Source organism: Clarias gariepinus, chromosome 23 (genome assembly GCF_024256425.1).
Source record: "Clarias gariepinus isolate MV-2021 ecotype Netherlands chromosome 23, CGAR_prim_01v2, whole genome shotgun sequence".
NCBI lineage: Eukaryota > Metazoa > Chordata > Actinopteri > Siluriformes > Clariidae > Clarias > Clarias gariepinus.
In genome coordinates, this window is record NC_071122.1 from 5,055,001 (window position 1) to 5,078,968 (window position 23,968).

General features: G+C 37.9%; 3 protein-coding genes across 8 annotated transcripts in view; 1 reads left to right on the plus strand and 2 right to left on the minus strand.

The window, feature by feature from the left end:
- znf362a (zinc finger protein 362a) overlaps positions 1–12,261 on the plus strand; it is a 15,512-nt gene extending 3,251 nt beyond the window's left edge. For 2 of the 3 annotated variants that reach the window (XM_053483862.1, XM_053483863.1), the window contains exons 2-10: positions 1,509–1,572; positions 2,300–2,546; positions 4,413–4,469; positions 5,344–5,469; positions 6,223–6,556; positions 6,798–7,022; positions 8,642–8,720; positions 10,188–10,346; positions 12,121–12,261. In XM_053483862.1, coding sequence (XP_053339837.1) covers positions 1,510–1,572; positions 2,300–2,546; positions 4,413–4,469; positions 5,344–5,469; positions 6,223–6,556; positions 6,798–7,022; positions 8,642–8,720; positions 10,188–10,346; positions 12,121–12,237 — 1,407 coding nt within the window. In that variant the 5' untranslated portion in view covers position 1,509 and the 3' untranslated portion in view covers positions 12,238–12,261. The remainder of the gene's footprint in view (positions 1–1,508; positions 1,573–2,299; positions 2,547–4,412; positions 4,470–5,343; positions 5,470–6,222; positions 6,557–6,797; positions 7,023–8,641; positions 8,721–10,187; positions 10,347–12,120) is intronic. The other variant, XM_053483864.1, reaches the window with a different exon arrangement.
- On the minus strand, positions 11,244–19,706 carry LOC128511172 (filamin-A-interacting protein 1-like). Of its 2 annotated transcripts, XM_053483865.1 has the most exons (11): positions 19,472–19,706; positions 19,070–19,328; positions 18,596–18,694; positions 18,486–18,527; positions 18,290–18,381; positions 16,931–17,072; positions 16,697–16,833; positions 16,473–16,590; positions 15,283–15,341; positions 14,734–14,914; positions 11,244–12,493 (listed from the first exon to the last, which is right to left on the minus strand). In XM_053483865.1, the coding sequence occupies exons 1-10, from the start codon at positions 19,576–19,578 to the stop codon at positions 14,776–14,778; spliced, it is 1,194 nt and encodes a 397-aa protein (XP_053339840.1). In that variant the 5' UTR covers positions 19,579–19,706; the 3' UTR covers positions 11,244–12,493; positions 14,734–14,775. The 2 variants fall into 2 exon arrangements, with proteins under 2 accessions (XP_053339840.1, XP_053339841.1); XM_053483866.1 differs by lacking the exon at positions 18,596–18,694.
- The window catches only part of si:dkey-264d12.5 (cytospin-A), a 9,439-nt gene continuing 5,147 nt past the window's right edge, over positions 19,677–23,968 (minus strand). For all 3 annotated transcript variants that reach the window (XM_053483869.1, XM_053483867.1, XM_053483868.1), the window contains 5 exons: positions 22,631–22,836; positions 22,473–22,544; positions 22,054–22,216; positions 20,275–20,349; positions 19,677–19,930 (listed from right to left, as the gene is read on the minus strand). In XM_053483869.1, the coding sequence (XP_053339844.1) occupies positions 19,782–19,930; positions 20,275–20,349; positions 22,054–22,216; positions 22,473–22,544; positions 22,631–22,836 (665 nt within the window). In that variant the 3' untranslated portion in view covers positions 19,677–19,781. The remainder of the gene's footprint in view (positions 19,931–20,274; positions 20,350–22,053; positions 22,217–22,472; positions 22,545–22,630; positions 22,837–23,968) is intronic.

Genomic DNA, 23,968 nt, shown 5'->3' on the forward strand with positions numbered 1-23,968 from the left:
ATTTTTTTAAACAGCAAATAAAAAAGAAAAAATCATGCAGGAAGTTAACTAGTGAGCAGGGAACTGGCGAAATGTCGACCACACACAGCATGGGATTGGCTCGAGCAGTTGTCTGGATACAGTATATGGCTTTACTTTGTGACTGAATTCATAGCTCTGTGCATGTACTGCTTATAGAAAATGCTCTGCCGCTTGCCTAGTGTGAACGTAAGTGTAGATGTGACATCACAAGTGTGCAGAGCGAAACAAGCCTCAGTGTTTGTTGTAATTGCTGCATGCCGCATTAAGCTATTTTTGCCTACATTATGCAGCCCAAGTGTGAACACGAGTTTACAGTTTTTATGTGCACATAAAAACATTTTTCAGCTCTCTTTGTGGTCCAAGCTTGCAATCATGCCTTCATTCGTTTTTCTCAGAGAAATAACCCGGGCCTTCTAGAAATCTTTCCACACGATGGGATTATTTGAGAAATATCACTTTCATGCATTATGTATTCTTTTTTTTTTTTTCGCCCTGCAACTCTAAGCTGTGCATGTTTTGGCAGCGAGCTCTGGGTTGAAAGCTGTTTGACTAGGGGTCTGCACAGAGGAGTTCATTTGCACAGGCCAAAAATAATAAAGATGATCGGTCCAGGCGTATATGAACCCCAGACTTTTGCAGAATGTTTTCTTAATGGTGGTTATGGGTGTCTGTTTCACTTCCTTTTGGAACTTGAGGGAAAGATTTTTTTTTTTTTTCTTTTTAGCCTGCGTTATGCGACGACTTTGTGCAAATGCACATACGCATTTTTTTTACATGAGCTGGTTTGTGCTGCATGACTGATGGAGTGTGCTGCCAGTTTTGTTTGTAGGGTCATGACTTTTGAGACTGGGTGGGGGTGGAGAGCTAGGAGGGGCTCTGTTTGCCCAGCACTGCTTTAGCATTCCTCCACTTCAGTAAGTGGTAGAATATGTGCAGCTCAGAGAAGCTTTTTTCCCTCCAAATATGGCATAGCCAATGTGAAATAGTGGCTCAGGATACCACCAACACATCACTTTTTTTTTTTTCTTTCTTTGTGGTCACCACGTCACTTCCATTTTAGTACCACTTGTTACTTTCTACATCCATTTTGGTGTCACAGTCTCTACATCAGCACATTAACTAGAACCTAACTGGTTATAACACTATATTTTAAAAGCGTACAATTCGTGTTATCGTACCTGCCAAGAAAAATTTAATGAGAGCGAAAAAAAATCCTAACCCTAGGCTAAACTGAACCACTGTTTAGATCTGCTATAACTTATGTGGGATGAGGTCACTCTCCATCACACCATCCTGCCATCAATTATCTTTATATAAAAGCTTATGGGTCTGTGCAATCCGGCTAATTTTTAGTAGTTTACATATGAAGAATGAAGAAGAAGTCCTGTTATGTTTGTTTTGAGGGAATAGTGAATGGCTGTCGTGGCTTCATGTTAAACAGAATGTGTGACTGAGAGTGTTTTCTTCTTCCTTTTTCTTTTTCCCAGTATGGCTGAGCCACGGTTTAATAACCCATACTTCTGGCCTCCGCCTCCTACAATGCCTGGTCAGGTAAGCATCTTTAATTCATGAAGTTCACATTACTTCCACTGCTCTATGACCATTGACCATTTAGCTCCTGTGCTCAACATATTGAATTGCTTTGAATTAAGTAAAGGAATAGTTTAGCCCAAGAAATAAATACAATAAAATTTGTATAATATTCCAAATATCCAAAATATCATGAGCCAAATAGGACATGCTAGTCCCCTCGTTTCCCCCTTTAAGACTGCTATTTTACTGAGTTTTTTTTTTTTTTTCTCCACACACAACCGTAATTGTCTGAATGTCCATAAAGTTTGTTTTAAATGCCCTGTAACGTTATGAAAAGTTTGTTGTACATGTATTTTGTCAATCCTGTCTGTCTTTATATACTGTAGTATAGTAGGTCCTGGTCCAAAAATGCTGATGTTTTTCTTATTTCAACTGTGTGATATTTTGAGGCAGATATTTAGAAAAAACATTCTGCATGAGATAGAAATGCATTACTTGTTAGCTATGGGGCATTAGCCTAGACGTCTGAGTAATCTGCTAAAGAAGAAAAAAATCAATATCAGACATGTTACATTCTACTTAAGTGGAACATTGTGTGATTCGGATTTCTAGGTAAACTGTTAATTTAATATTTAATAACCTGTATCAGGCTTGTCCTAGGTAGCATTCCAAACATAGCTGATTAGCTGTTATTAAGAGGGCAACGCAAACTATATTAAGATGTCCCTTGTTTCACTGTTCTTAGCTGGACAACCTCGTACTAATTAACAAAATCAAAGAGCAGCTAATGGCTGAGAAAATCCGACCTCCACACCTGCCTCCTACTTCGGTCCAATCCCAGCAGCCTTTGCTGGTTCCGCCGACATCTGTGGAAGGTGGGACGCACAGCATGGCAGTGCCCAAGCTTCAGCAGATGCCCGGGCTGACTCCTCATAGCCCCACACAGCCGGATGTGGCCTTGCATGCCCGACCTGCCTCCAGCTCTGTCGCAGGTAACCTGCGTCTCAGGCACATTACACTGCATCGCTTTGTACATTTTACCAACAAATAATTTCAGCTGAAATTAATAACCTGATTTCAACGATAGGATCTGACATACAGTGGACATAAGAAATACATGTTACACTAAAGCTGTATTTGGTAAAGTTATCCCATTTTTGTTTTGTTGAAGTTGGGATATACCAACATATCTGATTCAGATTTTATACACATCATTTAATACACATTTGTTTGTGTGTGGGATTAAATCCGAGTTGAGGTTGCAGATTGGTATGGATATTTATTTTTTATAAAAATGTAAGAATTATTCTGAGTGGCTAATTGGTGCTTAAATAGGGGCTGCTATAGCATAATATGGCAAGATGTCTTCAACTTCACAGTGATGTTTGGTTTAATTTTTAAAGTAATAATTATAACAAACACGGTGTTTAAAAAGAATGGTGTTAAAACTACTCTAAACATTTTAAGCAGCAATTAAATGTCGTTAAAAAGTAAAAGAAATTGCCACTTTTTCACTACTTCCGACTAATGACGATAAACCGGAAGTGATTCATTTTGAATGGAAAGCCGCGTGCGGGCTTTGGGGAGAAGTGACTCACGATGCCACCGGAAGTAATATTTTGAGGTTAAAAAAAGAAAAATCAACAAACGAGCGATATATTATCCGTTTTCTGTTATTTTAAATAAAATATTCACCTCTATAAACACTCGCATTTCATTTACGTTTTTGAGTTATATCGCGTAATAAGTTATTTAGAGCGTTTAGTATTATTGTTTGCTAGCTGATATAATTTATCCATAATTAAATAGCTGGTTAATTGCACGTATAAATTACAGATATATTATACATGTGTACAAATGTGTAGAGGAAGTATGTGGTCAGCATTTGTAAATTTAAAATTCTACATACTTGAAGTGTTTGCAAGCAATATGTAAACTCAACATGTCGCCACTACTCACCGTCATACCCGGAAGTAATCGTATTTATTTTATTAATAAAATATATGCACTTTTGTGAGTAAGTGGAGATTTCCATGATATTGTTTGAATATATTGTTTATATATGAACAGATTTATATATTTTTTGTTAACAATTGTAGGGACAAACAAGCTGTACACCCACAAAATGATTTTACAGTATTAATCAATTATTTCAAAACACAATGTAATATATATATATATATATATATATATATATATATATATACACACATTATATATATATATATATATATATATATATATATATACACACACACACACACACACTCACCTAAAGGATTATTGGGAACACCATACTAATACGATGTTTGACCCCCTCTCACCTTTAGAACTGCCTTAATACTACATGACATTGAGTTAACAAGGTGCTGAAGACATTCTTTAGAAATGTTGGCCCATATTGATAGGATAGCATCGTGCAGTTGATAGCGATTTGTGGGATGCACATCCAGGGCATGAAGCTCCCGTTCCACCACATCCCAAAGATGCTCTATTGGGTTGAGATCTGGTGACTGTGGGGGCCATTTTAGTACAGTGAACTCATTGTCATGTTCAAGAAACCAATTTGAAATGATTCGAGCTTTATGCCATGGTGTATTATCCTGCTGGAAGTAGCCATCAGATGATGGGTACATGGTGGTCATATAGGGATGGACATGGTCTGAAACAATGCTCAGGTAGCCCGTGGCATTTAAACGATGCCCAATTGGCACTAAAGGGCCTAAAGTGTGCCAAGAAAACATCCCCCACACCATTACATCACCACCAGCCTGCACAGTGTTAACAAGGCATGATGGATCCATGTTCTCATTCTGTTTATGCCAAATTCTGACTCTACCATTTGAATGTCTCAACAGAAATCGAGACTCATCAGACCAGGCAACATTTTTCCAGTCTTCAACTGTCCAGTTTTGGTGAGCTCGTGCAAATTATAGCCTTTTTTTTCTTATCTGTAGTGGAGATGAGTGGTACCTGGTGGGGTCTTCTGCTGTTGTAGCCCATCCGCCTCAAGGTTGTGCGTGTTGTGGCTTCACAAATGCTTTGCTGCATACCTCGGTTGTAACGAGTGGTTATTTCAGTCAAAGTTGCTCTTCTATCAGCTTGAATCAGTCGGCCCATTCTCCTCTGACCTCTAGCATCAACAAGGCATTTTCACCTACAGGACTGCCGCATACTGGATGTTTTTCCCTTTTCACACCATTCTTTGTAAACCCTTAAAAATGGTTGTGTGTGAAAATCCCAGTAACTGAGCAGATTGTGAAATACTCAGACCGGCCCGTCTGGCACCAACAACCATGTCACGCGCAAAATTGCTTAAATCACCTTTCTTTTCCATTCTGACATTCAGTTTGGAGTTCAGGAGATTGTCTTGATCAGGACCACACCCCTTAATGCATTGAAGCAACTGCCATGTGATTGGTTAATTAGATAATTGCATTAATGAGAAATTGAAAAGGTGTTCCTAATAATCCTTTAGTTGAGTTTGTGTGTATGTGTGTGTATAAATAAATAAATATATATATAGATATATTCAATTTTATTTATGTAGTGCTTTTAACAATAGTCATTGTCTCAAAGCAGCTTCACAAAAAAGATTTTTGTTTTAATTTATACACACACACACACTATATATATATATATATATATATATATATATATATATATATATATATATATAGTGTATATGTGCAGTTCTCTTCATGGTTTAGGGAAGTCACTAAAATGAAGCCATCTTGTAAACCAGAATTTTATTTATTTATTTATTTTTGTCCTTTGCGGTTATCCTAGGACGAATTCTCGGCGACGTGAATTTGAACCTGGATGACAAGGCGGCCTTAAAAGCGAGAGGACTCTGGGAAGACTGGCATCTACGACAGATTATAGACCAGCCGTCAAGAGCAAACCATCTGTCCGGTAACGGTGCTTTACTGATCCAGGAGAGAGTGAACTGTAGTGATTCTTAAACAGAATTAGCAATTATCAAATTTATTGATAATGTTTACAAATAGTGAATTTATTACTGAAAAATGCTTAAAAAAATCCCTTGTGTAAAATGTAACATTTTTATAATATTATAATAACTTAATAACCAAAGAATGATTAATCATTAACAACACTAATTCGAATTTGGTCTCAATGTTACTTTGTTAAACAAAGAGGGGAAGGGTCCATCCATGTCCCATCAGGTCACGAATACTCCTGACCCCTGGAGAGGTATCTGTAGTTTCTTACAGGGCCGGGTTGCTAGCCTGATGCAGTTGACGGTAAATGACCTTGCTCAAGGGCACAACAGTGGCAGCTTCTAATCAACAGTCACACACCTTAACCACTGAGTTACCTCTGCCCAAGAAACCTAATGTCTACATTCAACCCCAGCCCTTGCATTCGGAGGTCATCCTCGAATGTTTAGTTTGCGAATGTCAGAGTCAGTATACACATTCCAGGAGAAGAAAAACTTGTATAAATATTCTATATATTGATAATATTTTTAATTCTTGTTATATTCATATAATATAACCAGTACTAATACTACGTAATACTATTTTTCTTTTCCTGAAGTGTGTTTAAATTTTATTTTGCTGTACAGTATGTGTGTGTGTGTGTGTGTGTGTGTGTGTGTGTGTATATTAATGTAATTGAATGATATTAATTGATTATTACATATAGCGCTGGCGTCTCGTACCGGCAACCAGAACATGTCAGAGGCTGTGACCCTGGCCACGCCCACGTCATCCAGCAGCAGCCATGCACGTCAGGTTTCAGCGCCTTCCGCAAACCTTCTCTCAGGGTTGGCCAGCGCCGTCGGGGCAGAGCCAATCAAAAACAGCGGCGGGCTGGTGGGACTGCTGGGACCACCCCCAAAAGGCGGAGGACGAGGACGGAAGAAGATCAAAGCGGAAAACACGTCTGGTCCGTTACTGGTTGTCCCCTACCCTATCCTGGCTTCAGGAGCCGACCAATCGTCTGTCACGATCACGGCCAAAGAAGGCAAATCGTACAGGTGAAAAAAAAAAAATAATAATAATAATAATTAATTAATAATATGATGATTAAAAAAAAAGAAACCTGGAAGGAATTAAGTATTAGCTCCCCAGATCCACTGTATTTAAAGTTTTTTTCTGGAAAGTTTACTTGTTTTTCCTATTTGTAGTAAAGTGTAACAAAAAACAGATGCTGGATGATGGGGCTTTGCATGAGCTTGCATGTTTAACTTGCATGTGTGTGTGTGTGTTTTTCCCCAGGTGTAAAGTATGTCCGCTGACTTTCTTCTCCAAGTCAGACATGCAGATTCATTCCAAGTCCCACACAGAGGCCAAGCCACACAAATGTCCTCACTGCACCAAGTCATTTGCCAATGCCTCTTACCTGGCACAGCATTTACGCATCCACCTGGGGGTGAAGCCTTATCACTGCTCATACTGCGAGAAATCCTTTCGCCAGCTCTCACACCTACAGCAACACACCAGGTCAGATCAGCATGCACAAACACATACAAGTATAAAATGTACGTTATTTCATTCACTTTAATGCCAGTTTATTTATTTTAGCTCGGTTTATTCTTGATGTTTTTCACGGTGGTGAGGACTTGAACTGAACTGAATACATTCCAATGCAAATCATTAGGTGCAAAGTCCACTGTCTAACAAAAACAAAAATGATTAATGCAAATAAGTTACATTGGGAAAGCTGTGGGCGTTGCCTTTATTCATTCTCGGTGAAAAAAAAAGTTTTTTTTACTCGGGCTGTGTTCTAAGGCATTGAATCATGTCCAAATCAAATGTTTTAAACCAGAGTACAGCCTGCGTTTTTTCTGCGTATCCTACAATCCTGTCTGTATATTAAAAACGGCATTGTTAACCATCAGGAAAAGGAAGACATTTGTGGGCAGATGAATTTAATAAATAAATTTTATTTCTGATGTAAACCTACATGATTTTAATTTTCTTCACCTTTTAGGCTTGTGGTTCTTAAACGTTCTATATCCACAACCTCAATTGTAAAACAAATTCCACATGGCCCATCAGTATGTATCATATATAATTTATTTTGTTTCACGCCATAGAGCTTTTTTCCCCAGAGTAATTTGTAATTTATAAGTTGTAATTTGTAATCAATGGAATATACAATGACATTTCGGACCCCATGGTTACGCTTCACCGACCCCTGGGTGACCCTTTACCTAGTTGAGAACCACTGCAGCCTTGTGTTAGGTTCCTAAGGGACGTGGTTCTCAACGTGGGGTCCATGAAGAATAGCCTCGGGGTCTGCCATGTTCTTATCTTGATACAGAGGTGGAGATCACAAGCCTTTGTTATTTAACGATTAATCCTGTTGATAATGTCAACGGAAGTTTAATGGCAACTTTAATAATTTACAAAAAAGTGTATAAATACTGTAAAAATTCCATACTTTTTTGAATAATTATTTTTACATATAAAAAAAGGTTTCCTTAATGTAAAAAAAAAAAAAAAAAATCCTTGCATTATGGCACGGTTTATGCTAAATTCCAGGAAAATCTGTAATGAGACCAAGCCAAAATATCATGTGCTTCCTGATATGAAACTCTTATTCATGTAAACTGTTGTTACTGTGAAGCATTTTTAAAACATAGAGCCTACTCTTCTTTGACAGTTTCTGAATCATGATGTGTGTCGTAATCATAGAAATCACGTCTTCAGTTATCTTCACAGAAGTTCTTGGATGTCCATCTTCACTTGTCACTTGAAGCACAGGCCGCCAAGATGTAGATAAAAGAGTATTACAGTTCTTTTGTGTGGCGGCAATTCATGTATCGCCACACTGACTCAAAAAGCGATTAATTTTTTTTATTAGATTTTTTTAATTTATATGTTTGCATATGAGCTTCTAAATGTTTCAGTTCCTTAACAATTCTGCAGGCGAAATTATTTGCTGTTTGTTTATGATGGTAACAAAATCTGAAAAATGAATACTAGATTGGGATACTCAGTACAAATTGAATCAGCACCTGTGTATTATGGTATTGTATCGGCTGGTCCCTGTTGATTCCCATCCCTACTAAGATGCCTCCTGTTACTTATGTACATTTTGCTTGTCATATTTGCAGAATCCACACAGGGGATCGACCGTATAAATGTGTTCAGCCGGGCTGTGATAAAGCCTTCACACAGCTCTCTAATCTGCAGGTAAGGGCCCAGGGGGCAGTGGATGGGGTTTAACAGTGGGTTCTGTGATGTTTTAGGTTAATAGTAATGCCTTAGTGTAGGTCGCATGCTGATAAAGGTAATCTGTCTATGTCTCTTAAACACAACCTTTAAAGCTGAGCTGACATAAAGTTTAAAAAATTTCAATAAAATCAACTCAATCAATGGTTGTATATCTACCTTAAAACTTTTTTTAAATTCTGAGTCTTAGCCTGTTGATGGTTAATTGCAAAAGTAAATTGTTGAAATTGTGTTTGACGTAAGATTCTGCTCATTAATACTTGTGGAATCACACTAGGCGTTCCTCATGTCCCCTAGTCAAATCAGTCATATCAACCTCTGCTCACTCGCACTTAGTGCTCAACATTAATGCTTGCCCAGGGCAAATAGAGTCCATGTTCTGGCAAATTAATTGCCTCGCGCAGGTGGGTGAAGAATAAATGTGATGTCTTTTATTGATGCTCCATTTTTAAAAACCGTTCTTGTTAGCCTCGACTAGCCCAATGCCTTGCCCTGAGAATGACGACCAATCAGAGACACTGTACCTGACTGTCTGGTAGCTCCAAGCTAAAACACATTCCTGTTTAGCATTTTGGGGTTAAAATATACATTCCTTTTGTCACCTAAAAATAGCAAAGTGTCAGGCAAAACAACGGCTTTGCAATGAAATGAAAAAGAAAGAAAACCATGAATTCATGGTCTAACAAGTTTTACAGACTAGTAGGGACTGATAGTAAATTAAATCAAACAATTAAACAGTAGATAGAGAGAGATTAGACATAGACTCTACCACTGTTGAAGATTTACACCTGGTGTGATCCTGCATAGGAACACTTTCCCCTCTTGAGGGAGCTCCTGAGCACAGACTAGAATGCTATGGAAGATAAGCATTCCCTGGCAACTCGATTCAACATCTGTCATGTGTGTTGTGTACCACTATTAACTGGAAACAAAAAAAATATTTCACTTCAGCTTTAAGGGTTGTAGAAATGAAGGCAAGGTATATCGTCTTTATTTTTTTTTTTAAGACCCATTAAGTAATTGAAGAATTAATGGCACCTTTTCTTAACCAGAGTGTAATATTTACACAGCTATGATGTGGTGGTGAATTAAAAACTGTGCAACTGGATTGTACAGTTATTACATCATCCAGTTTAGTTTCAAGCTTGAGTTTGTAATATATTTTCTTTCAGTGCAATTGTTTAAAGGATTTCCCTAGCAACACTGAACGCAATAATTCTTTATATTTGAATAGCACTTTTTAATACATTGGATGTGTACACTGTAAAGTCAAACACAGAATACAAGTACAATAAACAATAAATTAAAATGATAGAAAGTAAAGCAAATAATAAGCTAGTTATATTCTAAAGTCATTATTTGTAACATTTAATGGTAATGCGTCCACATTGTTTTTTTTTTTTTTTTTTTTTTTTGTTCGTATTGCAGTCTCACCAGCGATCACACAATAAAGACAAGCCTTACAAGTGCTCCAACTGCTACCGCGCCTACTCCGACTCAGCCTCTCTGCAGATCCACTTAGCCGCTCATGCCATCAAAAACGCCAAGGCTTACTGCTGCAGCATGTGTGGCCGAGCCTACACCTCTGTAAGTACCCTAACTGCACCTATAATCACTGACGGCATCGAGTTACCTTCCAGAAAACATCTAATCCTTAGTGCAAGCAGAGTAAAGTCTGCTATTTTAAATAATTAGTACTTCCCACTATTTAGCAACAGTGGAACCTTGGCATACAAACCGCAGCCTTAAGAATTTTTGCCTTAAGAACTGCAAGAAATTCTCCTTGGCATACAAAGTATTTTCAGCACATTTCAGCGAAAGAACCAAGCCGATCCAAACGTTCGGGAGCCATTCAAAGCTTGTTTGCATCCATAGAAAGCCAAGCGAATCAATTTTTTCATTTTTTATTTTCCTGCCTCCGGAACAGATTAAATTCGTATGCCGAGGTACCACTAAGATTACACTCACCTGTATACCTTTTCTGCTGTGGATTAAATGATGTCCAAAAGAGGGCATGGCCAAAAACGTTACTGTGATTGTTGTTTCAAATCAAAAACTGAGACTCTTCACTAATCTACAAAATCCAGGAGATCAGAATATAACCAGGCCTTTTTTGCAGCTGGACTGCACTGTTAGAGTTGGGTTTTTTTTTTTTTTTCCCCAAACACTAACAAAAAACCGTTCTAAACTACTTGTGAAATGCAGCTCTATATTAAGTTGAAAGGAAGTATGATGTGTCACTGATGTCGTTCACACTTTTTTTCTGTATTTAAATTCTTATAAGATGGTAGACTAAGTAAAGGTTGTCCAGGATGAATTAAAGAAGGCAAAATAAAAAATAATGGACAGTTACACAAGAGCCATTATCAGCCTTTTAGAAAAATGTTGCTTAAGACAAACCATTAAAAAACTTCTGTGCATATTTTAATGATCTGTAAAGCTAATTTCTTTTTGTTAAAAACAAAACATATATATGTATATATATATATATATATATATACTGTATATACTGTCCACTTTATCAGGAACACTTGCACACTCATGCAGCTAGAGTTTAAGCGCTTTACTTAATGTTCTTCAAACCCTCTTTTTTTCCCCCCCTTTGGTTTTGGAATCTGTGACTTTAACCCTGGTGTGGTTGTTGGTGCCAGATGGGCTGGTTTCTAACTGATATCACCCAAATGAACCCTGTTGAGTTAGGTTTCTTCCTACTGCTATCTCAGAGTTTTTTCTTGCCACCATCACCTTCGGCTCTCTCATCTGATAATTACAGTATGATTTATACATATTTTTTCACACATACTAATTTCCCTAATTTTCTTTTTGATTCTGTAAATCTGCTTTGCGACAGTGAATATGTTGAAAATATTATATAAATAAAATTTAATTAAATTGAATTTTCTTCTTGGGATTTACACAGTCTAAAAACATGATCCTGTCAGCAAAGGACAGGAATCTGAGGCTATCATGGACATAGACTTACTGGACATCTGAAAATTAAATAGTCTCTTTGGCTTAAACGAACACATCTGGTACCATCGACCAAAGCTGTGGTTAAACTTACACAGGGATCGAATGTTGACCTTCTTGACCTGTAGCTGCAGAATTTCCTGATTAGATAATCGCACAAGCTTAAGTATTCCTATTAAAGTGGACAGTGTATATACAATTAACATCAATAATTTAAAATGACTAGTCTTTAAAAAACAGTGCTCTTCGTACCTGATATTAAATGATCTAACATAAGGCTGTGCTTTTGTTCAAGACTTCATAGCTCTTCTAGTTGCTGTAATACAAGCCAGAGAATTTAGCATGCTTACTAACTGCCTCCTCACTACACATTTTGTCCCCCCGCCCCCAGGAGACCTATCTGATGAAGCACATGTCCAAACACACAGTAGTGGAGCACCTGGTGACTCAGCATTCGCCGCCCCGGAATGAGTCTCCCAGCATCCCCATCCGCATCTCGCTCATCTGAACCCGGTCAGTCCTCCTCGGATCAGCTTGTTCTGGTGCCGCGTCTGTTCGCTCACTTCATCATTCCATGGTTTCCTGGGGATATGTTCTAAAACCTTTTAGACTGCGTAATAACACCTCACGCTGAAGGGGTTGTTGTTTTTAATCCGCACCATCACTTACTCTCTCTACCTCAGCACGGCGTTTTAGAGAGAGTGGCGTGAGCAAAGGGTAGGGACATCCAAAGACGGTTCTCGCAGCACTTTCAGGCCTTGTGGCTAAAAAAAGAAAAAACTATTCAGTCTAATTGTTGGACAGTAAAAAGGCTATAGATTTTGGCAGCTATTTTTTTCTTTCTTTTAGACATTAGATGTTATGCAGTTAAAAAACTGTCTTGTTTACAGCCAGTGGTTCTAAACTCATACGCTGAGACCTTTTAGAGCACGGACCAAGTCCAACATCGCTTTCTGGTTTAGATTGGAATAGTCATTGCTTTTTTTTTTTTTTTTAAGAATACTTTTCTGTGCATTATTATTAATAAGATACACTCCTTTCGCAAGGTTGTAGGTTTGAATGAAATATTATGTGCCAAAAAAACACAGTAATCTCACACACAAACAGAATGCTGGTCTGTTGACTCCAGTGTACATACTCGCTCACACTCCCACTGGTGTATAAAGTCAAATAATCATGACGTCAGATTTAAGGCTTCGCTGCAGCGTATGCCTTTCTACAGTACTGTGCAAAAGTCTCAGCTCAGCTCTTTATCTGGACACACACCAGAGAACATTATAATGTACCTTTCACTGCATCCAGAGGGTTTTATTCCTCTTCTACAACAGTAAATTTACTACAAAAAAATCATCACTTTTTAACTATATCAGTCTTACATTGTTTAATCCATTTGACATTAGAACAAAGTTCTTACTTGCATCATAGCAGCTATACACATCTGTTCCATCACCAGTGTCCATCTTGCAGTGTTTAAATAGCCTAATTCTTTAATTTTAGCAGGCAGAACAGTAGCTTTACAACAGGGACGTCTAAAATTGAGCTGGACATAAACATGAGCTGGATTTAAAAATAAATAAATAAAAAGTGTTCTGTTTAAGACCCTCAAGCAGCAGTTGAACTCCAGCAATGTGTTTAAAAGAATAATCTAGTGATGGTCTATTATACTATTAGTATAATTAAATTAAAATTAGTTAATTGAACGTTGGTGTCAAGTTTGAACCTTGGCACACGAACACCCTGCCTAATGAATTTTCAACTTAACAACTGAAAAATTCGCAAGAAATTTGCCTCTGTATACGAAGTATTTTTGACATACGAACGAATGAACAAACCAAGCCAAACTGAACACCGGCTAAGTTGCGCGTATGTCTGGGAGCCGTTCAAAAGTGAAGCAAGTTTACGGAATTTTTGTGGGTTTTTTTTTTTTGTGTGTGTGAAGACAGCACCATGGGTGCCAAGAATGTTAGCAAGGACGGTAGCAAGAAGAAAAGGAAGCCACTTTAAATTGTGCATCTACATTTACATAATTTGCTCTAGGAAAATTGTGATTTGTAAAAACTTTGCCTTAAAAGCCCACCTCCAAGCCGGATTTAATTCGAATGCTGAGGTACCACTGTACCTTGAAATTAGTTTATCAATTTTCACGTTTTTGTATGAGGGGAAAAACCTCTTAAATGTTTTATACGGAAAAAAGTTAAATCTGGCACAAAAAAATTACGATTTGATCTTGTTCCCTTTGACCCCATGATGTAAATATTCCCAAAGCTACATGAATGTTTGTTTTATAAACTGTAACAAACTATAAAAAGACCTTTTGTGCATAATGTAGCTCACACACACAGTTAAGGGGGCAAAGAATGTAGTTTTTTTTTCTTTCTTGTTAATTATTTTTAATCTCAAATTATCATCCCCCCAGATAAATAGCTTTAAACACATTTTTGCTCAGGTGAGCTAAAACTTTTGCACAGTACTTAACACGCAACTGTATCTCGTCTTGTGTTTGTGTGCATACGTTTATGTTAACGTGTGTCTGGTTTCATCCTCCTCCATGTATTATCACGTCTAAGTATTAATAATTACCATTATATTATTTTCTATACAGTCAAGCCTTAAATATTTTATCACTAATTGTTTGTTTAATCTTATCCACGTCTACCATAATGGTGTTCTCATTGTACTCAGTACTGTATGCTACATACTGTTTTTTTTTTTCCTAGCATGATTATTCTGTAAATAAACTATAAAATACTTATGTGTTAACCCCTTTATATATAAAAAAAATCTAGTTATTATTACAATTTTTTAAAAACTTGTCTTGCATTGTGGTACTCTGAAAAGTGTGTCTCGGCTGCTGTAACATGCAAAGTCGAGACTTAGGGTGGACTTATACGAAAAATAAATCTAAAAAAGCTGCACTGAGAGGGCTGTGTTTCATTTTGTTCGAATAACGCGAAACATTTTATGTGAACCTTCTGACCAATCAGATTTGAGGGCTTAACCGCACCATGCTTTAAACTTGATGATGAAGTCCAGTTACAGCACCAGGTCACCCCAGGTTGTGTGTTAAGATGTTCATGTAGCCAATCTCTGAACCGCCGCTCAGACCCTGACTAGCACAGAGTGCGAGTTTCTCCACACTTCCATCTTTTGTCTTCTGGATGACGGCCTCTTCAGGTCCCCTTTCACTGTGGAAAAAGAACATGTCTCATTAAACAGTACTGTGCAGTGTAACGTACAACATGGGGCTAAATAGAACGATCACCATTGGCCTCCACAGTCCCTGGTTTAACTACAGAGGTTCGATAGATAGGGTAAGTATTTTTACCATAAATGTTAAAAATTAGCTGGTCCTCACACTTTCTCAATTCTCAAAGTGCACCAATAATTCGTCAATCGACTAAAAGTAGATGTATATGTATATAAACTAAACCGCCTACTATTAAAAAAAAGACATGCTGGATGATTTCTGATAGCAAGTTCATCTAGTATTCAGCTACAGTACATCAGAGTATGAAAAATTACCCTTGATGTGACAGTGATGAAGGGGGTTTACCTCAGTCTTGCTTCCTTTGTCCCTTCAATGATGTGACTCCCATGATGTTTCCTCAAGTACTGTATGACAGAAGAATTGTCAGAGGCATCTTCATAAAAAACACAACAAGCACCAAAAACTCTCACAATATAAAAACAGTAATATATTGTACAGCGGCGGCACAGTGGTGTAGTGTCGCCTTGCACCTCCGCGGTTCAGACTCGATTCCTGTCTCTGTGTGCGTGGAGTTTGTTGTGCTCCGTTTTTGCTAGGTTTCCTCCGGGTACTCCGGTTTCCTCCCACAGTCCAAAAACATGTAGGTTAGGCTAACTGGTGTTCCCAAATTGCCCTTAGTGTGTGAATGCCCTTAGTGTGTGAATGCCCTTAGTGTGTGTGCCCTGCGGTGGATTGGATCTGTAGGATTTTATGTAAAGTTAATGTTGTAGTGGAAGAAGTGAACCATCACCAACTAAAACCAATTGATGACGTCTCAAAATCATAACCTGAGCTCACTAATCCATTTGTAGCTGAATAAACACAAATCCATGAAAACACTGCAACATCTAGTGGAAATGTTTCCCAGAAGAGAGAAGCGGAGCAAATAGAGGTTGCATACAGGTATGATGGCCAGGGGTGCACAAATTTTTTTCTACATAGTGTAATATGACTGGGGTTCATGTTAAATTAGTCTTCAAAAAATGGTATTATATGATCATTGAAAAACCCAGACTGGTTGTGTGTGTGTTTTATTTTTGAGAATGACTTTTCACATAAAATCTCGTGTGTTTAAGTATGTATGATGTTGAGTGTAAGGAATAGCAGCAAAAATAAATAATAATAATAATAAAAACCTTATAAGTATTAGGTAGCAATGTGTGTGTAGCAGAACTTAGCCAATAAAAAGCACTGCAGTGATTACTCACACACTGAGTGAACTGCTCAGGAGTATATTAAGGACTACCCAAATATATCTGTATCCCATTTTTAACCTTTTTTTTTTGTTGAGTGAAACAATGACATCAGAGATTGGAAATCGACCTCTAATTAGTCAATTGCGGGATTTGGGATTCAGCCTTCTTTAAAAAAAGCCTCCCTACACACGGGTGTCTCACAAAGGTCCATTCACATGCTAAGTCTGACCATAAAACTGTAACCTTGTGTATGGCGTAAAAAAAACGAAAGTTGATCCTAATAACAAGGTAATCCAGTACCTGAGAGCTTTTGAAAGATTCGACATCCCACAGCCGTCTCTCAAGTTTAGCAATCCGCGTGGACTTCTCCATGTTCATCTCCCACTGCTGCACGCTGTCTTTCTCCAGGAAATCTACTCTGAAACACAAAAGCACAAATATACCAGTTAAAAAACAGCTACAAAGCTGTGCAACTACATTTGATGTAAACGTGTTACCAGGATGAGCTGATGGATTTTCCTTACCTTAGCTGCAGAGTGTAAATTTTGTCTGCTGCATTTTTTCTATTCTGTTCAGCTTCATGCAGCTGACATAGCAGCGTCTTCTTGGTCAGGAGCAACGCTTCGTTCTCAGCCATCACCATCTTTACCATGTCACTCTCCTGGTCAGAAACATTAAACTGTAATTTATAGTCATACGTCTGTAGCCTTTTTTTTCTAGTCTCACATTGTCTTGATCAAGAACAAGCCTCAATTTGCCTTCTTAAGTCGCTTTGTGAGGATGTCCAGCTCCCACTCCTGCTCCTCGATCTTCTGATCACGCCACGCCATCTCTCGCAGATACACCTGCTTAGCTTCGGCAAGTTTCTCTCTGTGGCGCACCTTCATCTCATCATATTTTCTACAACAAACGAAAAAACAAAGTTTACAGTCACATTACTTTCCTGAGGAATCAGATGTATGACATTCCAAAGAGACTCAGAGGTTTATGTGGACTAATCCTGTCAGTTTAGCTTATGCTAAATGTTAAAAATCTTCAGTCAGATAAGTTAAAATCCACCTTCAAGACAGGATTAGCGGTGAATATGCTGAGAAATGTTCTCCTCAACATATTGCCTGAATATGATTAGCTTAAGCTAGCTAGCTGGATAGCAGTCAAGACTACAAATATTTATAAACAAACAGGAATTACCTTTTTTGATGTTAAAAATCCTTTCAGAGGATTAGGTTAACGTTAGCAATAAAGATGTTTTTGAAAGTGTTTATAAAATGTCTCTCAGGTTCACTCTTGCTGGGTATTTCTGATTGGGACATAAAAATCCTCTCAGAAATGATGTCAGGATCATGTTAGCTAGCCAGCTAGTTTTAGCAGGGAAGACTACATTTATTTAAATAAATTATCAGAAATCCTAGCAATAGCATTGAAAATTAAGCATGAAGAAAATATCCACTAAGAACAGTGTGGTTATGATATGCTAGCTGGATGGCTAACGTTATAGAATTTAAGGGGAAAATTGTCTTGTTAGCCTAAGCAGTGAAGATTCTTATATAAGCTATCTTATAAGACCAGTAAGGTTTGCAAACTTAACCAAGATGACTTAGTCATCAGAGCAGAATAAAAAAAAAAAAAATATATATATATATATATATATATATATATATATATATATATATATATATATATTGCCCAAAATCTTCTTCTGGGAATCCAGTCAGAGTTAATGTTAGTATCTGGCTAATTTTATTAGGATTATGAAGGCTTAGAGTTTAAAATCCTCTCAGGAATCATGTTTAGTCAGTGTTATGTTGGTTGGATAGCTCTGGTTAGGTGTCAAAACTATAAATACAAATAAATAGGAATTAGCATCCTGTCATAAATCCTGTCAGTTAGCATCAGGTTTCTTGGATGGCTAAGTTTAGCAGAAAATTTTATACACATTTACAGTAGGTATTATTGTCAGCCATCAAAAAATCCATTCATTTTAAACAAATAAATAAATACAATTTAATCCTTTCAGAAATCCTGTCAGATTGGCCAAAAATAGTCATTGTTTAGAATTAGCAATAAATAATAAAAACATGCGTAAAAGAAAGTGTGTGCGTGTGTCTCTCTCATACCTGATATAAAAGTGAAGGTTACAGTGGACCTGCTGGAGCTCAGTCCGGAGTTTCCCACAAAACTCCTCCAGCTTCTCGATGTCCTGTCTAAGCTGGAGATCCACACACACACTGAGGTCATTAAAACAACCTACATCTGCAGACACCTTAGAATTGTTTAGTCTTTTACACAATTTCCACAACCCGTGTCTGATACCTTCAGGTTATCTTGCTCCTGAAGCTCGGTCTTGAGGACATCCTGCAGAGAAGATAAGATCTAAAAATCGATGCTCTTGTAGGAAAGCTGCTCTTTAAGATGTTTCTCACCTGTGTGGTACTCTGTACTTCTGAGGTCAGGTCTCGTCCCTGCAGCTCAGCGAGGACGGATTTGAGATTTCGTGCCGGTTCTTTTTTTACAGCCACCAGCTATTATCACCAAAGAGCATGTTAATTAGGTTAAAGCATGAAGAGTGACCTAAACACGTGCAGTCGGTCTACCAGCTGCACAGGCAGCCCACGCCCCGTGCTTTATGAGTGTTAGCTTAGAAAATTAACCCAGGCTAATCGATAAATGAAGGAGAGATATCAGAAATGACCCATACCAGGGGAAAAGGCAAGAAAAACGACACTTAAAAGATATTCATTTATTACATCACTGTTGTAGTGACATTTCCTAATTAAATTTTAATTTATTCCTGATGATAATGTAATTTTTCCCATTTAAAGATCAAACACTTTTGTATTATCATGATAAATATTTATCATCAATAAATCCATTACAATTATTTTAGTTTAATTTACCCCGTAGTTACACGAAGTCTGCGTGAGATGTTCCACCACTTCTGGCTCCCCCCTTAACTTTTCCTGAAGATGCCTTATTTTTGCATAGTGATCTTCACCCCAGAGTCTTAAACTCAGCTGTTCTGCCTCCTCCATCTTCCTCACATCATCACTCTTCTCCTCGATCTTCTTTCTCAGCAACGTCTCCTGTTCGAGCTCTGCCTGGAGGTTCATGACGACCTGCAGATTGCTAAGCCCCTCCTCTAGCTCTTTACGGCACCTGGAAAATTAAAACCAATAAAAAAAAACTTGAAATAGTTAAATTAAAACTACTGTTTGATTAAAAATGATCAGTTTTTAAAAAGAGCCTTGCAAAAAAAATTTCTAATGATGACATCAGAGAACCTCAGTGAGAAATTCTACCTTTTATTGGTGTCATTTTGTTTCTTCTTCTTGGCTTTGGGTAGAGAGCCAGTCTGGGGAGTCTGACATGAGAGGGAAAAAACAACAACAACAGGACTTTTGGACATGATCCAGAACTGAAAATGCTCAGGGAACAAGGAGATGTGTTCGCTTTACTGGTGTCAGTTTCCAGGTCAAAGTGTACAGTACTTCGTCCTCCTCCTCCATCTCCCTAAAGTTTCTAGTAATCTAATTATTTAAAAATATATTTAATTAAGGTGAATAGTATAGTAATAATAATAATAAAATATTTAGCTAACTAATTATCTAACTAAAAGATGACTAAAAACACTGCACATGTATATGTGTCTACCAGGTCTATGAGTTGTGCTTGCATGGTGTGAATGCTGTCCCTCAGGTGATGGATCTCAGAATCCATGACCTCGTTCATCTCCTTAACAGCCTGAACCTCGACCAAATCTGCAGACGTGACAGTTTAGTTTAGTCTTAATGTCAGGTATATTATATATAAATGTCAAATTATTGTGCTGGGAATCGCTCAGAAGCCTTAAAACTGCAAAAACAGTGATATCTTGTGGTTTGTGAAAATTACAGCAATGATAAAATTAAGACAGTTAATTAAGCTGCTTGTAATTAACTAATTAATCTTATGATGACCAATGAAGTATTTAAGGTGAGGTTTCACTAAAAACAAATTCTTATTTGCCATTTTTTAAATTGGTAAAGACGCCTTTTTGCAAATTTTCCACAGGTAAAGAAGAGCAATTAGGTTTAAACGCAAAGCTGTGTGAGGAAGTTGTTACTATCACGAAGTTTCAGCTTCTCCACTTCACGACTGAGCTGCTCAGCTTCCTCCTGTGCTTCATGGAGCTCTGACTCTGGAAAAAATATATATTCCTCTCAGTATACATACAGTGGTGTGAAAAACTATTTGCCCCCTTCCTGATTTCTTATTCTTTTGCATGTTTGTCACACTTAAATGTTTCTGATCATCAAACACATTTAACTATTAGTCAAAGATAACACAAGTAAACACAAAATGCAGTTTTTAAATGATGGTTTTTATTATTTAGGGAGAAAAAAAATCCAAACTTACATGGCCCTGTGTGAAAAAGTAATTGCCCCCTGAACCTAATAACTGATTGGGCCACCCTTAGCAGCAATAACTGCAATCAAGTGTTTGCGATAACTTGCAACGAGTCTTTTACAGAGCTCTGGAGGAATTTTGGCCCACTCATCTTTGCAGAATTGTTGTAATTCAGCTTTATTTGAGAGTTTTCTAGCATGAACCGCCTTTTTAAGGTCATGCCACAACATCTCAATAGGATTCAGGTCAGGACTTTGACTAGGCCACTCCAAAGTCTTCATTTTGTTTTTCTTCAGCCATTCAGAGGTGGATTTGCTGGTGTGTTTTGGGTCATTGTCCTGCTGCAGCACCCAAGATCGCTTCAGCTTGAGTTGATGAACAGATGGCCGGACATTCTCCTTCAGGATTTTTTGGTAGACGGTAGAATTCATGGTTCCATCTATCACAGCAAGCCATCCAGGTCCTGAAGCAGCAAAACAACCCCAGACCATCACACTACCACCACCATATTTTACTGTTGGTATGGTGTTCTTTTTCTGAAATGCTGTGTTACTTTTACGCCAGATGTAACGGGACACGCACCTTCCAAAAAGTTAAACTTTTGTCTCGTCGGTCCACAAGGTATTTTCCCAAAAGTTTTGGCAATCATTGAGATGTTTTTTAGCAAAATTGAGACGAGCCTTAATGTTCTTTTTGCTTAAGTGGTTTGCGCCTTGGAAATCTGCCATGCAGGCCGTTTTTGCCCAGTCTCTTTCTTTTGGTGGAGTCGTGAACACTGACCTTAATTGAGGCAAGTGAGGCCTGCAGTTCTTTAGTTGTTGTCCTGGGGTCTTTTGTGGCCTCTCGGATGAGTTGTCTCTGCGCTCTTGGGGTAATTTTGGTCGGCTGGCCACTCCTGGGAAGGTTCACCACTGTTCCATGTTTTTGCCATTTGTGGATAATGGCTCTCACTGTGGTTCGCTGGAGTCCCAAGGCTTTGGAAATGGCTTTATAACCTTTACCAGCCTGATAGATCTCAATTACTTTTGTTCTCATTTTTTTCTGAATTTCTTTGGATCTTGGCATAATGTCTAGCTTTTGAGGTGCTTTTGGTCTACTTCTCTGTGTCAGGTAGCTTCTATTTAAGTGATTTTTTAATTGAAACAGGTGTGGCAGTAATCAGGCCTGGGGGTGACTACAGAAATTGAACTTTTAACTGTGATAAACCACAGTTAAGTTATTTTTTAACAAGGGGGGGCAATTACTTTTTCACACAGGGCCATGTAGATTTTGAGTTTTTTTTCTCCCTTAATAACATAATCTTCATTTAAAAACTGCATTTTGTGTTCAATTATGTTATCTTTGACTAATAGTTAACGGTTTTTGATGAGCAGAAACATTTAAGTGTGACAAACATGCAAAAGAATAAGAAATCAGGAAGGGGGCAAATAGTTTTTCACACCACTGTATATCTGACCCACACAGAAATACACTAAAATACCTATAAAGCTCTTACCGAAAATACTCTTGGTCAGGTGAGCTGACTCGAGCTCGTCAGTGAGGCGCCGGATCTCCTTGTGAGCCAGATTCAGCCTGGTAGAGGCCTCGTCCAGGTCCCTCTCTAGCAAACTCCACTCTCTGTTCTTAGACATTTTGTCCTCTTTTGCCTGGTCATCATCCTAACATAGTGACAGTTTTAACTGTAGGTTGTCTTTGAGCAGAAGTACATACTTTTTGTAAATGTTAAAGGAAGTAAAAAACGTCTTCTTAAGGTAAAAATGTCTTCCCATGCTGAAATGATGGCTATGTGAGTGAGTGAGTGGCAATAAAACAAGAAGTCAGAAGGTGAAGGTCATGTAAATCAGGCTGGATATGCATGATTTGTAAAAGATCATACAGTACGAGGAGACCGACATAAAAAACATTTTTAAATACCTGCTTGGCCTGTGCAGCTTTCCTGAAACCAAGCAACCTCCTCCAAGGGCTTTGACCTCTCAATGGCGCCACCTTGTGGAAAATATATGTTTTCAGGGCCAAAACATTCTTAAAAATCAAAATAATAATAATAAAAAAAAAATCCTGAGTAAGTTGACCTTTTCTACATTCTCATCAAGAGTTTTTTCCTTCTGAGCACTCTTTGCATTTAACATCTTTGATTCATTTTTCAGAGCTTGAATCTTCTCCATGAGAGCAGCTCGGTCTGCAAGAAGGTAAGCCACCTGCTCGCTCAGGCTGCTGGTCATGACCTCAGCTAGGCCCTCCTGCACCAACATCTCTGCTATCTCACTCTTCTGAGCCTCTGTGCATGCAAACAGGAAGACAGTTTACTTAAACGGCAGAAAAGTGTTTACTTAAACAGCATAATTACCCCTTTCTGTAATACACTGCCCATTCACTTCAGAAGCATCGAACCGAAAATTGGGTTACAAAATATCCAACCAATTATTAAAACTTGTTAATGGCTGTGCTGAACCTTCAGCTTAATGGAAGATGTGGTCAGAAAAAAAATCATGAAAAGAGATGACTTAAACACTTTGTTGCATGGATAAACACATTTAAGTAGAACCCAGGGCCTGTATTAATCACAGTAAGCGTCTCAGAATCACTTCTTTCAATTGCGCTTCAAAGTTCATTTAGGAAGGACATAAAAGTTCTTCAGGAAGCGTCATACTCTTTTTCTTTTTTTTTTTTCAGCGAGGATTAGGACTGCGCCAAAGGAAGCCTGTGACGTCACTGTTTACGACACTGAGAGCCGCAAATTAGGCTTCACATTATAGTGGTGGTGTAGTTTTTGACAGGTTTTTGTAGTTTTAAATGGTGGGAAAGCGGCAGCTTAGTGTGAAAGCTTAATGCACACAGACAAAACTCATAGATGCGTGACTTGGCTTCATTATGTTATTCTAATTAGACTGCTTTAATCACAACTCTTTTAAGCCCCTACAAACAGAGCTGTGTAGAACTGTCATAGTCTGATCAAATGACTTTGAAAAGAAAGAGAGGATGAAGGCATTTTGCTTGCAATTGTAAAGAAATAAGTAAAGCAAAATTCTGCCCTATTCTTACCTCAAAAGATAAAAAAGTAAGTGGAAACAAATTGTACAAAACATCAGTGCCACCTGTCAGAAAAACGGGGGACACCATGTTAATAATCTTACAGTAATGTGGTGCTGCTTATAAAGGAAACTCAATTTTACACTCAATTTTATATAAATATACATTTTATATACACTCACCTAAAGGATTATTAGGAACACCTGTTGAATTTCTCATCAATGCAATTATCTAATTAACCAATCACATGGCAGTTGCTTCAATGCATTAAGGGGTGTGGTCCTGATCAAGACAATCTCCTGAACTCCAAACTGAATGTCAGAATGGAAAAGAAAGGTGATTTAAGCAATTTTGAGCGTGGCATGGTTGTTGGTGCCAGA